Below are 13,966 nucleotides of genomic sequence, written 5' to 3'. Positions count from 1 at the left end.
GTTGGCAAACCTTTTTACGTACGCGTGACAAAATTTACCAAAATTTATTTTTCAACTGTCTGACGTGCCGAACAATTTTTTATAGAAAAAAAATGAAAAGTAGTTTTTAAGAATTCTATAAAAAAAAGTTTAAAAATTGCAATTGAGTACTTGAGATTCTATCACTCAACGTGTTTCTAGCCGAAGACATATCCTTTATTCTTTGAATAGTTTTTTCTTGTTTTAAAATAGATCGTGGGAGCATTTTAACCATGCTTCTTTGATATATTCCCCATAACTGAACGGTTATCCATTTTCACTGTCTGCCAGAATTACTACTAGTTAGCTCCACCAAGTTTTTATTTTTTATTTGGTACAGCCATTTTTGTGGGTCGCAAAGAAATTGTTTGTTACTGTATTACTTAGCTTGGCTTTTTACGCACAGATTGATACCAGAATTGCTCCGATCAAATGAGGTATTCTTTTGCTACAGTGGTCTCAAGCATTGTAAATCAACCAAAATGAGAGGTTCGCGCACGCGGCTTCCTCTGCCTCCTGGTGAGGTCAGTGCGATAATATTATGTTTGATGCATAAAGCCTAAGGACCGACCTATGCAATTATATAATTACATTATATTATAGTATTTGCTGCTATTTTTCATACAATGCAGTCTATCATTTATGCATGAGTTTCGTCGTTTCTATTTGCGCATCGATTGGTAAATATTACTGGTTCTCTTTTTCATACTGATGTGCAAATGGTGTCTCGTTATCTGTTTATGGTGTATTGGTCATGATAAAGAAAAAAACACAGCACATCTGTTTAACCTATATAAAGGTATTGTTTATTGTAATCAAACATTTAAATATGTATTTTAAATACAGTACAATTTATACAGGCTCCATATTGCAGGCATTCAGACAATATTATGTCATGTCTGACATTTTTGTCAAAATTAATAATTTACAATCAATGCCATAATGTACATCTAATAGTCGTGTGCCCTACAAGAGAAAACAAATTCGTCTTAATGTTTAATTACACCAGCAGTCACGCAAACTCAACCGGATTGAATGATCGCCGTGAACAATAAAATTGTAGACTTTAAATACCAGCGATCAACTCGATCGTGTTTACGCTTGATTAGATTGGTCCAGTTGGTCAATTGGTGCAGACACAACAGCCTTCGGTGATTGAAGTTGTCACGAAGAGACGATTTACGTGGCTGGGACGCGTATTTCGGATGCCGCCAAAGAGTGCGGCACTTCGTACCCTTGTGGCACAGCCTCAAGGGTTCCGTCGCCGTGGCCGGCCTTCCCTCACCCTGCAGCGGTGCTATAAAAGCGACCTACGTGCTGCAGGTCTGACATGGCGGGAGGCGCAGGAATTGGCGATGGACTGAGGGAAGTGGTGCCAACTTGTGCTTGCCCTATGCCCCAATGTTAGGACGTGACAGGGTGGAAGAAGAAGAAGAATGGTTCATAATATATACTCAGTTGCTATATAGGTACCATCATAAATTGTTGGGTGTTCAAATTTAGAACTAAGCTCATCATAGTATAAAAAGTATTGAATGATATGTCAACTGTTAGCATGTGGCGCCGTCACTCACTGGACAACTTTATTACTAGTAGATCTATAGTTATAACAATTATTACCTAATAAGTCAAGCAAAAAATATCTGTTGGTGGCAACACTAAACAGTCTTAACTCATTATATTGTTAAATGCCAATTAATAGGAGATGACATTTAGACAAGTAATGAGTAGTTGTTAATTGCATTTACTTTGTTTGTATTATTCTCAGTTAAAATAATGAATAAAGTCAGCCATCCTTCATTACGTTATGTAAACATTAAATTTGTGTTGTTATGTCAAACGTCATGACAAGCCACATGCGTCTACTTGGAAGCTTAAGGTTAATTCAGATATTTTCATACATTCTCGGTAATCTTCGATATGGTCACGCCCAAAAATAGGATTTATTCTAATTCGGTCACGACTCCAGGTAATGACTCGAAAGTGACTTTTCAAGATTCAAGAACGGAGTCTGCCAATGAATTTGGAGTTGGAGTTTAGAGGACACTCACAACTATTAACGAAAAAAATCCATATTATGTGTATTTAATATTCTAGAAATAATAAAAAACCTTCAGCTTATTTAGAAAATAAATATTTACTTCAGTTTTTTTGGCTTTCCTGTAAAATTGATATTAATTCTGTAGAAAGGCTGCATTGCCAGAATGCCCGTTATATGTTAGTTCTTATTCCAATTTTTTTTTCGAGTTCATAAAAAAATATTGTATCTCTTATGATTAAGCCTCACTAATAATTGAGATGCTGAGGATTGAACTTATACAAGTACTAATACTGGTGACCAAGTAGAATAAACCGACTAAGTTAAATATAATATAATAATTATTGTAAATTCTACATAACTTTTCAACATTCTGTAAATGTGGCCTTGTTCTCTAATAATCCTTTATTACTATTCTATTACTATCAAAATTTGGTGACATCAATTGGCCGTGTCATTAACACAAATAAGCTGATAACAATTCAACAACTGAAACATGATATTCGCGAAGCAATCAATTAAATTATGCATTATGCTAAAATGTAGTCGAAAGACCACGAATTTATGCTGTAAACTAGAGGCATCTATTTGTGCCAATGACATTAATATGGACGAAGCATCTAGAAAATAAAATGACACTCACTTTGTGTCGGGGTCTGCCGGATGGCGAAATTCATATTTTAATATCGGTATCCTACGCTCAAATGAACATTCTGCTTGCAAGCGGTCTGGCGATACCGCTGGGTCTGCCCATACAAAATTTCTGACTGTCAGGTTTCGACTCCACCGTTATTATTGTGTTACAAAATGCCAATGTGCCTAGTTAAAAATTGTAAAAAAATCTACTAAACACTCCAAGAAAGATGGGATATCACTTTTCATGTGTTAGTATTATTTATTATTTATAAAATGCCATTTTAAGATATTGATGAATGTTTATTCAATGCAATTGAATGACAGGAACCATTGGACAGTCAGTCGCCTGTGATTCGCTGGGCTCACTTGCGTCTAATCTCCGAGAAGTCGTAAGTAACCAAGAATCTGTTTCTAACGCAATCAGTCATGACACTAATACGCCATTACAATAAAGGTTATATTACTATAAATTCTCGAAGCTTGTATCGCATAATGGAAACGGATACGTCATATGGTCACGTGACATCTACCTATACATCTGTGAATGACTTTCATGTTGTCCATTTAATATGTCATTGATTTGTGCTGATATCATATTTCATAAGTAATGCCAGGAATAAAATAAATAGGTAATCCATAAAAAAAATAATAAAAGATGTGATTTATTTACAAAATATTCAGTAATAAAATCAGAACGGTAAAGACGATATTAATTTCCTAAAATCACTCATCGTCAAATAAATCAAAAGTCCAGCATTTTTATCGTTCACTGTAGAGTTTCTTGCTTTTTTATTTTAGTTTCATCAGTTCTGTATTTTATCATACAAATTTTCACACGGGTGTCATTGAATTTCTTTTGATACTTTATCGAAGGCATCCGTTTTATGATCGGACACGTTTGGTTTAGTTTCGTAAGTACAGATCGTCACGCCATGTCTGTGGGCCGGGCTGAATTCTCCTCTGAGACCAATGTAATAGATCCTTGTTGTTTCAGAGCCAAAATTCTTCGGGAAGTGAAGTGTCAAATGCGTCACGGATGAAAAAGTAACTATTCTGAAAATCAAAACACAACATAATATTATGTAATACAGTCGAACTCGTTTATTACGATCACGGATATAGTGAGACCTCAGATTTAACGAGGAAACATTCGTTGATATTTTAGTTTATAATTTTCTCCATACATTTATTCACTTTTATAACGAGCTACTTATCGGTTATACCGAGCTAAAATATCATCCAAAATTTTCTTAAAACTGTTAATGTGTTGATCGTTTAAAAACATTTCGACCCTAAGCAATATGATCCTCCCTGATCGGATTACGTTTATGACACTAGTTAAGTTAGTATTTTTGTTTGAATTGCGACTTTTTGTGTTATGTGACTGCTCATTTAAAAATACCTTTTCTCTGATATAACGAGTAACGCTTATAACGAGCAAATTCAGTCGGTCCCATCTTCCTCGTAATAAGCAAGTTCGACTGTATATTATTGTATTCGATACAAATAGATTAATATTTCACGGCATTAATGTGAAATGTTCATAATTAAGTGTTCTACCATAAATCAAAATACAAAACGTATCTTTTTATACCTTTAAAATATAGTGGCTTTCAAAACTAATAAGAGGTCACACCTCAATCAATTATAGTTAAAGCTTGCGCCAAAAGTAAAATCTGATAAAGAGGAAATACGTACCTACTGGAAAATTATGATTAGAGACCAATAACTATAACTCAACGTATGGTGGTTTGGAGAACTAATATCTCACAATACACCGGCAACACTAGCACCAACATTGCTCGAGTTATAGTTGTTACTTTATAAAAATACAATAATCAATTTTTTTAGTGAAGTTCAATAATATGGTGTAATTTGAGATCTATTGTGGGAATGGGGGAAGGGATCAAATATCCAAAATTGTGCACAGCTATAAATTATGTCTTGCAATATAAACTACGAATATATTTTTATGGAAGATTATTTGGTACAGTTCGGTTATGAGGAATACAGCGGAAAACAAATTTTGAAAATACCTGATTTACTGAATTATTTGTTAGTTTGGGTTAGTTTAGGTTAGGTTAGGCTTGGTTGGGTTAACCTAACAAATAATCCAGTAAATCGGGTATTTTCAAAATGTGTTTGCCGCTGTATTCCTCATAACCGAACTGTACCGATTTTTTTAGTCAGCTTTGTTGTTCTTACTTTGTGGAGTATTCTAGGGTTCCTGTGGTGTCTCTTTGCATTTCAAATTGTTGATCAGGAGTTATTGCTGCATCGTCAAATGTCATGTTGGGTCTATTTTTAAATCTGAAACAAAAGTATGCATGAAAAATGCTTTTTCATGAATATTATCATCACTAGAGGCTGTTTCACTGGCTGAAGGACCTACCCTTGATCCCCTTACCATTGATCCTAGTCAGTTTTTCGCTACAATGTATTTTTATATACATAATTTGAAAACAGCTCAGCGAAATATACAACCATTGGAAAAAATCTTTTTGAGAAAAATGTCACACCCAGCGGGATTCGAACTTGCGTCCCCTAGGATTTGTGCCCATGCGCTTTTTTTTTTCCAAATCCAACAGCGTGAACAGAAGTCACATGACTAATGAATGCTTACAGGACGACAGCATTTGTTATGAGATTATACACTACCCCGGTCAATATAATTTCAGCCTTCAGGTGAGAGTATGGCAATATGCTACAGCAGTGATGTACTGCGCTCGGTAGCCCGAGAAAATATTTAAAGACCCCTCTTGAACAAAATTGATTAAATCAGAATAATTGAAAAATCTCATAATAGTTCTCTTCAGTGTATAATGTCGCTTTGTCCGCATGTCGTCAAGAAAATCAAGAAAAAAAGCACATAAGTCACATTTTTTATGTTGAAATCACAATGGTTATATTCCATACCAATAATTTATGTAATGTAATTCGCTGTCAAAAATATGAACCAGACAGTAGGCATTGAACCTTTTCAGAAAGTTACTGTACCACATGCACGGATACTTCATCATGATTAGGCAGCTATATAAACCACGAGCGTCAAATCCAAAGTGAGAGGCAGCAACAAAATGGATCTAAAACCAAACCAAAATCTAACATAACCTGAAAGCTGTTTGCAGTGGGCTTTGCAATATAGGTTTTTATTTGCTTTTGCGTTGCAATAGGGTTTGTTCATTTTTGTTTTATAAACTAATGGTTTCGGACAACTCTTTTTTTCCTCAAAAATACCGTTTCTACAATCCAATAATTATTCTCCTCCAAGTTGGCTCCACTGGGGCACAATTGCCTATGGTGAATCCACCTACCGCTGTCAGCCATTATTGCGTTTGAGGCTATCATTGACAAATCGTATTTAATTTTCATAAATTGGTATAACATAATATATTAATTGTTATTTCTACATATAAAAATGTGACTTGCAGGCTTTTTTCATGTTTTATTACCAAATTACCAAATTACCAAATATAATACTATGGAGCATATAAAATTTCTTACATTCTTAAAGAAGCAGGATGAGAATCAGAATCTTCGCCAATTACGATGATGCCTTTCAGTTTAATATTGGCTGTGAATGGAATATTAAACAGTAATTCTTCATCAGCATCACTTTCCACAACCTAAAATGAATAATATAAAAATGATAAAACAGCTAACTGCAAGCAAACTAACTACCAGTGATGCCAACCGTACTATAATTATAGTACAATACTATAATTTTAATTCTGCGAAAAATGTAAAATACTATAATTTTACGCCAAATATACCAAAATAGGTACTATAATTTTAAAGGATTCAAGACGAAAAATGTTCCTGTACTATATATTTTTCAGAAATACCATAATTTTTACGCATTTGTACTATAATCAGCATAGAAAAAGATGGAAACACTGCTAACTACCTAATATATTTTTAATCCGAATATTAATTAGGTACCTAATGTACATTGGCATTTCTATTAGGTATTTATTTATTTTTAATATAGCAAACCTTGTCAAAATTTAGTCTCTCTTCCCACGGCTTAAAGATTTGTCTGCCAGCATTCTCCTCGGATTCATTCAGGCATTCCAAATTTTCAAAATTTATTTTTTCATATAAACTGTATTGTATGCCAGTTTCTGGGGTCTCATCATGATTAAGATCGCCTTCGCAACTGTGGCCGTGGTGATGAGGCATCGCAACTTTATATCGTATGTGGGAAAATTGAAATTATAAATACGAACACAACGTGCTTAATTATTTTCAGCAGTTTTTGAATATTTTATAAAGCGAATAAAAATAACTTTGAATTACTTGACAGATTTCGATGAAAACAGATTCACTTTTTAATTTTACTGCTGACACTGACAGTTTGAAAATATCACTACTTTTTGGCCATTCATATTAATATTTTTATTATTTAGGAATACTTGCTAATATGCATACTTGAGCAATTATTTTATGAACTTATTTACTTACACAAAAATAAAACAATACACATTTAAAATAAATAACGTTTCAAATAATAATTTTAATTAAATATATATTAAGTATCCCTATATAATAAATAGGTAGGTAGGTAATTGACATACTGATTACACGACGCACGATCGTGACATGGCAATAAATTTATCCAATTATCGAGAGTCAACTCAAGTCAGCCAATGTCCAATTTCAACAAACGACAATCATTTTTCTAAGCAACTAGCTGTCAGGCGTCGTTACCATGTCGGGGCTCAATAGACCTTTAGTTATTGCGAGTATTTGTTTTTTAGTTGTAATAAGCTCTCTTTATGTTGCGGCGGAATCGTACTCCGAAGTTAACAATGTGGTTGGAGGCATAGGCACCATGAATATCTTGTATTGGTGAGTTCCCATAATAATTGTGCAACCTCCTGAAATTTCAGTGGTTTCTAGAAATGTTTGCTTACGTATTAAGTCTAATTTATTGCTTGCGTCGTATACACTGCGACTTGTGGTTTTATTTCCTCGTATGATTTATTACAGCATCGTACAGTATTCCAAAACGAAACCTGCACACTAAACATTACATCTTCATTTTTCGTATAATTCAAACATTGCAAAAGAAACTATTGTGACGTGGAACTCCTACATATATGTTGAATTATCCAAAAATTTCAGAGTTCAAAGGTTGCACATCTACTAAGTACCGTGGTTGAATTATTTTTTCTGCCATAATCATCATGGTTGATAATATTAATTTGTAGAGAAAAAAATATGGAAACTTGAAAGCCCCAAATATTTTGCATGTTTTCACGATACAGAACCAATCAGTGATGGTTTTCTATAAAGCAGATGAGGCAGTCGCTTCATTATAAAGTATTAAAACCTTAATAAGATTTATTTTGCACAATATTCATAATATGAATATATAGTGTTCAAAAAATAGATTCTTTTAATATTATTAAAAGAATCTATTTTTTGAACACTATAACGGTTTATCGCATGGGCAAAATTTTCACTAGGGGGCCTCCAGACTTCTCAGAGCCTCAGGCCTCCGAGTATCTAAAACAGCTACTGTTAACAATACTTACTTTATTTTTTTAATAGTTAAGTACCTACTTACTGAGATATCAAAACAAAAGAAAATCATCATTTTCATACCTATGACATAGTTAGGTATCTTTACATAATTTTTGCAATGTTTGGTTGTTGACCATTATCAATAACCCATTCCCAAAACCGAAATACACATTAATTGAAAACAATGTGAATAATGGCGCCTGTACACGTGCATGGATTTACTTGCACCAATTGTGTGTATTTTAAACTATCACGATAGTAACCGTTTACACGTAAAAGTGCTGACTGTCTCGCTAATATCATTCTTCAAGCGTAAGTGAGACGCGGTGTAGTTGGTTTTTTTCCGGCAAGTTCGCTACTATCGTTCTACTGCCAAATCCCAACTATCACATGAAAAGTCAGAAGCTTCTGAACTTTTTTGATCTATGCATGCAATCTTGCAACTTGCACGATAATACATACGTGTATACTCATGCATTTTCTTGTTTGGCTGCGATAAGACATACTGTCAGCAGTAAATTCATCCACATGTAAACGTGGTATAATAATCATTGTACCAGGTGGGGTATTCGAACCCGTGACCCGCAAATCAGATAACCTCTTCCATAACAGTGGGCTAATCTATTTTGTAGTTTGCATGCAATGAGTTTTTTCATCAACATTTAATTCCCTAAATCTATTAGAGACAACAACCAAGAAATTTTTCTGACCTGCCAATAAACCTTTCTTCTCAATCTTTCTCTGCTATTTTTTTTTTGAATATGAAAGCTATCAGGTTTACATTTTTAAAGTTCTTTACTGCTGTTACCAGAAATAACAACCACTTTAAATGCTGGGAGGTATTAGAATGATGGTACCCGGCGGGCCACGAATTTCTATCAAAAAATAAAACCTTAGAAACATCATTATTTACACATATATTAAAAGTATACCATATTTATAGACTTTCGGTTAAGAATGTCACCATGATTACAAGAAATGGCAGTATAATGTGTACAATGTATTAATTTAAAGACAATTCCGATGCCTTTGAGTCGCAGTTCATACAATAAGCTCGGCGAATTCATCTGGAATGAATCGATATTTCAATATTCTTCGCTAGAGGCGCTGTTTTGTCACTTATTATCTATTTATTCTACATTATTCTGACGATAGATGGCTCTCATTTACATTTTTTTTTTAAATATTAATTATTATACTGACAATATATTCATTTGGTTCCCGCACATATTTTTATTTAAGTATTTAAATTTAAATACTTTCTATCTATTTTTCTTAGAAAGTAGGCTTCAAATAATCGCTCACTATGGAGCCTTCGCCACTGTAGCATACCAATACTACTATGGTTTGGTTTAGGCAGGGTTTAATTGATTTCTAAAAACTAGCCGACACTATCTATAAATTGTATTCTTAGTTCAATGAAAACAAATAAGTATGAGTGACAAAGTGTAGTGTGCACTATTTATGTCGGGTCTTAACAGCCTACCTCCACCCCTCACCACTGATATTAGTTTATGTATGTTAGTCTTTAAAGTTCTATTACCAATTGATAATGTGCATCAGTACGAAACCAGTCTTGGGAAACAAGTCGCGATAAAACTAAAAGTGTTTGTTACTTCTAATGGTACGTTTACATCTGACACTTATACCGTTATACTTATTTTATGTGTCTGACATAAAAATTCACTTACTGTTTACACCTGCATGGATCTGACATAAAATGCTCGTATACTTCTCGTTGAAATAAAGTCTCGACACTTTATTTAATGGCAACATTTGGAATAAATATATGCGGTGTTTACATATGGTATTGTAACTTATTCGGACACTTATTTCGTATACTTCTCAAAAACGTTATGTCAGTTGTTAATATGGGAATGTTAAAAAAGAAAGCAGCGAGTGTTATTATTTTCTATCTTTCTATAAGTCTTTTGGCAACAAAAAGGAGGAAAAAATGGTCTGAATGGATTCAGCGACGAGAAGAACTAGGTGCCTTCCGTTTAATGTCAGAGTTTAAAATCGAAGATCCAACTCAATTTGTGAACTTTAGTTTGCAAGATTGGACCTTTTGCCAAAAAACAAGACACACAATTCAGAAATGCGTAGAAGAACGATTAACAGTAACATTGCGATATCTAGCACTTGATCGTCATTGCATATTCAATATAATATTATCGTACCTAATACGAGTGCAGGTGTGGGCCAAAATGAATTAGGTAATACCATTTGAAGCGCATTTTTTCTTCACAGCGTGCATCAGAATTAATCGTATGTGCCGAGAACAAGCGATATTTTATTTTCGAACAAAATCCATAGAACACGGCACATCCGATTTATTTCTCATTGTCTATGATTTTTGACAGATCGCTACAGTACATTTATTAACGTAAACGTTGGGCATACATTCATGGTGTACCTATGATAATTGATTGTCCGTTGTTTTAGAAATATACATATGCAATTCACTAGGTACCTGTCAAACTACGAATAATGTGTCAGGTACTTGACATAAAAGTAGACGGTGGTCCAACTTCGGTGATATATCGCTCCAAGTTCGAACTTGTCGAATACGCTGTGTTTACATTTGCGTATATAAGTAGATTGAATAAGTGGCAGGTGAGAGTCGACACACGCAAAATAAGTGGCAGATACAAATATACTTACTGTTTACACTTAAGTGAATATGGTGTCATACATAAATATGACGATATTAGTGTCAAATGTAAACGTACCATAATAACATGTCATTCCAACAAAAATTAACATTGAAAATAATTAATAATATTCTTCACAGTTATTCATGCGGTTACCGAAAAGTGTTTGATGACTATGCCGGTATCATCCAACAGAAGTATCCTGAAATTTCAGTATACGGCGCCAACTACGATCCTCCAGGATTGAACATGTATTTATCAAGATTTATTGTAAGTAACCTTTAATCGAATACACATACAAATATGATATTTATTGTTTTTATTAATTCTCATGTATTTTCATTATCGATTGTGATTAAACATAAAATAGAGGTTTGTTATCTGTTAATACAAACCTCCACTCTGTGGAAGCTGCCCATAAGATCTTCTTTGGATCGAACATGTTATATCATATTTGTAGTAAATGACATTTTTGTGTTTCAAGAATAAATAGTTGATTTTAAAGTTGGTTTCTCTTCTCCATCATATTGTATTTTTAAATTAGAACAATATATCAATTTTTATTAGCTGATCAACACTCAATTCCAATAAATGGTAATCAAAATAAAATTTGATAAATCGGCATAATTTGTTTACATATTATATCATTTTAATTTATCTGTTTCTATAAATCATTTAGGGCCATATGCATATATGAATACGTTGGATTATGCATACATGGAATGGGAATTATTATAGAATGTTATTGTTTCCATTCCATTTAAGGTATAAGCCAACTTTTTGACTAAAATTATGTTTATGCATAAGGCCCTAAGTTTTTAAGCATTATTTTGGTATGCTTATTGTGAGGCGGGGATATAAACAGGATTTTTGGTATACATACAGTAAATACTTAACTATTATCCGTGTCAATTGTACATTTACCATTGGAGGATGTACATAGTACCTGAAGATGGCGAAAAAAAATGATTCAAATAGAAATAGTACAAAAGTCACATCAATTAAGTAGAATTTATATTCAAATTCCATCAAACACCCTCGGTAAATTGATGGTATTAATCCTTACAGCGCTGACGGCACACCTGTTGTGTCTTCGTTAGGTGGCCATTATATATAATTAGCATGTTATTTAAATGTGGTAATTAAATGTTCCGCGGTGAAGTGGTTAATATGCAACATCGCTTAAAATGATCAAATAGCAAAGAAACATTACAGTGACTTTATTTTACCCTTTACTAGAATTATGTTTATCTTACATTTGGTAGAGATTGTCTGAATCAATCGTATTCTTGTTAATTTATTTCTCAGGGCATCGCGAAAATGTTACTGATCGCGTGCGTGCTGGGCGGTTTGAACGTGTTTGCGATATTTTACCGGCCGCAGCCTTCCTGGTGGAGCTGGTGCATAGAGAACAAGCTGTATGCCTGCACCATGCTCTTCTTCCTGTGCAATACCATCGAGGGCCAGCTGGTGTCGTCGGGCGCCTTCGAGATCTCCCTCAACGACATGCCGGTGTGGTCGAAACTGGAGACAGGCAGGATACCTCAGCCGCCAGAGCTCTTCCAGATCATTGACAGCACCATTCAATTCTCGTCCGACGGAACGATCCAATCCGGATTCGTCAAATAGAACTTTTCTCTCCACCATCATTGCGAGAAAAAACACAAGTCAAATAGTCATTTTGAAGATTACTTTCTGAATTTTGCTCATTTTGAGTTATCTTATTTTCGCGATGCTTAATTTGAAAATCAAATGAAACTTAATATTTTCCGCTTCGGTCCATGTGAAACTTTTAACTTACGCTACTGACTGAAAAATTGGGCCTACGTTTGAACTTGTTAATACCCTCGATTGTTTCCCACCCGTCGATTACTTTAATTACATTTATTATACTGATTGGGTCAATTTTTCTGCAGGCTTCAGTTGATCCGAAATCAACTAAGTTTATCGACCATTACTAATAGGTCTTCAATAATTTATTTCAAATGTCAGAGTGAGAAATTTTCTAACACAACATATTTTAGAAATGTCCGAGCATTTATTTAGCATGTTTTTACTTAATGCCATTCCAAACAAATCATTATTAGTTTATTCATAGACCGACACAAATATGTCAGTGTCGTTAATATGTGTATTGTATATATGTATACCCGTAAACTTCTAAGAGAATTTTTCAAAAATTATGATCAATTCTATATTCCACTCCATTACTTGTATAAACAGTTTTTGTTTCTCTTGAAAAAATTTTTGTTCTGTAAAAAAATACCAAATTAATGACAAAAGCCACGTTTTGCCTCGGTTATTTATTAATAATATAAGAATACCTATGTATGTATATAATATAACGTTATTATATTTTATATCGATGTAGTGCACGATTTTGAGAAAAAGTGGTGAAACATTTGTATCTATTCAGATTTATTAACGTGGCAAGGCTTGTAGAGACAAGACAGTGCCACAGTTTGCGCCGTGACTTGTCCTATACATGCGATCCACGCAATGCAACAAAGGGTTGGCTGCTTGTCAATTAGGCCTGGTGCAAATGCCGTCTTGAATGTGAAAATTTAAACTGTGTTGGACTCGCGTGTCGTAAACACTGCTTAATATCACGAATCTGGGAATATTTCCTCACGTTCGGTGACCCACTTGGCCGCTCAAAAAATGATTCACTTCAAAAGAGAGAACTAAATAATATGTGTGTAATAATTTTTCAAATGGTGTATTTTCAAGAATGAGACTCGAGCAAAATGAAATTAGTAAATAAAATTCTAGCTTTTGTGTAAGTGATTGTCATAGTTTAATTTCAGCTGTTTGTAAATACTATCGGGTCAGTCGGCAGGGGTATTTTTTTTATACTCTCACCATATTGATATAATTTTGTTATTTATTGGAAAATGCACCAAAACAAAATAACTTTACATCCATTATAGGTAGCGCTACCTGAATATGTAGCAATAATTTGTATTCGTTCTAATTTCAATGTATTCGAATTTCAACTATGATTTTTTTAAACAAGTTGTGTTTCCATTTAATGTGTAAAAAGTTAATAAATAAGTTTATTTTGAATATCCGTGAAGGAGTGTTTTTTGTA

At 33.8% G+C, this 13,966-nt stretch overlaps 2 protein-coding genes across 2 annotated transcripts; one reads left to right on the top strand and one right to left on the bottom strand.

The window, feature by feature from the left end:
• Positions 1-3,324: 3,324 nt before the first annotated feature.
• LOC147078213 (PITH domain-containing protein GA19395-like) lies at positions 3,325-7,043 on the bottom strand. The gene is made up of 4 exons (XM_085960569.1): positions 6,689-7,043; positions 6,197-6,318; positions 4,898-5,002; positions 3,325-3,745 (listed from the first exon to the last, which is right to left on the bottom strand). The coding sequence occupies exons 1-4, from the start codon at positions 6,872-6,874 to the stop codon at positions 3,535-3,537; spliced, it is 624 nt and encodes a 207-aa protein (XP_085816695.1). The 5' UTR covers positions 6,875-7,043; the 3' UTR covers positions 3,325-3,534.
• Positions 7,044-7,312: 269 nt separating this feature from the next.
• LOC147078212 (thioredoxin reductase-like selenoprotein T homolog CG3887) lies at positions 7,313-13,951 on the top strand. The gene is made up of 3 exons (XM_085960571.1): positions 7,313-7,543; positions 11,016-11,145; positions 12,184-13,951. The coding sequence occupies exons 1-3, from the start codon at positions 7,404-7,406 to the stop codon at positions 12,502-12,504; spliced, it is 591 nt and encodes a 196-aa protein (XP_085816697.1). The 5' UTR covers positions 7,313-7,403; the 3' UTR covers positions 12,505-13,951.
• Positions 13,952-13,966: the final 15 nt, after the last annotated feature.

This window comes from Rhyacophila brunnea, unplaced genomic scaffold (genome assembly GCF_057557595.1).
Source record: "Rhyacophila brunnea isolate RB1 unplaced genomic scaffold, BYU_Rbru_1.0 scaffold_118, whole genome shotgun sequence".
Lineage (NCBI taxonomy): Eukaryota > Metazoa > Arthropoda > Insecta > Trichoptera > Rhyacophilidae > Rhyacophila > Rhyacophila brunnea.
This window is presented reverse-complemented; position numbering and strand designations above follow the sequence as displayed.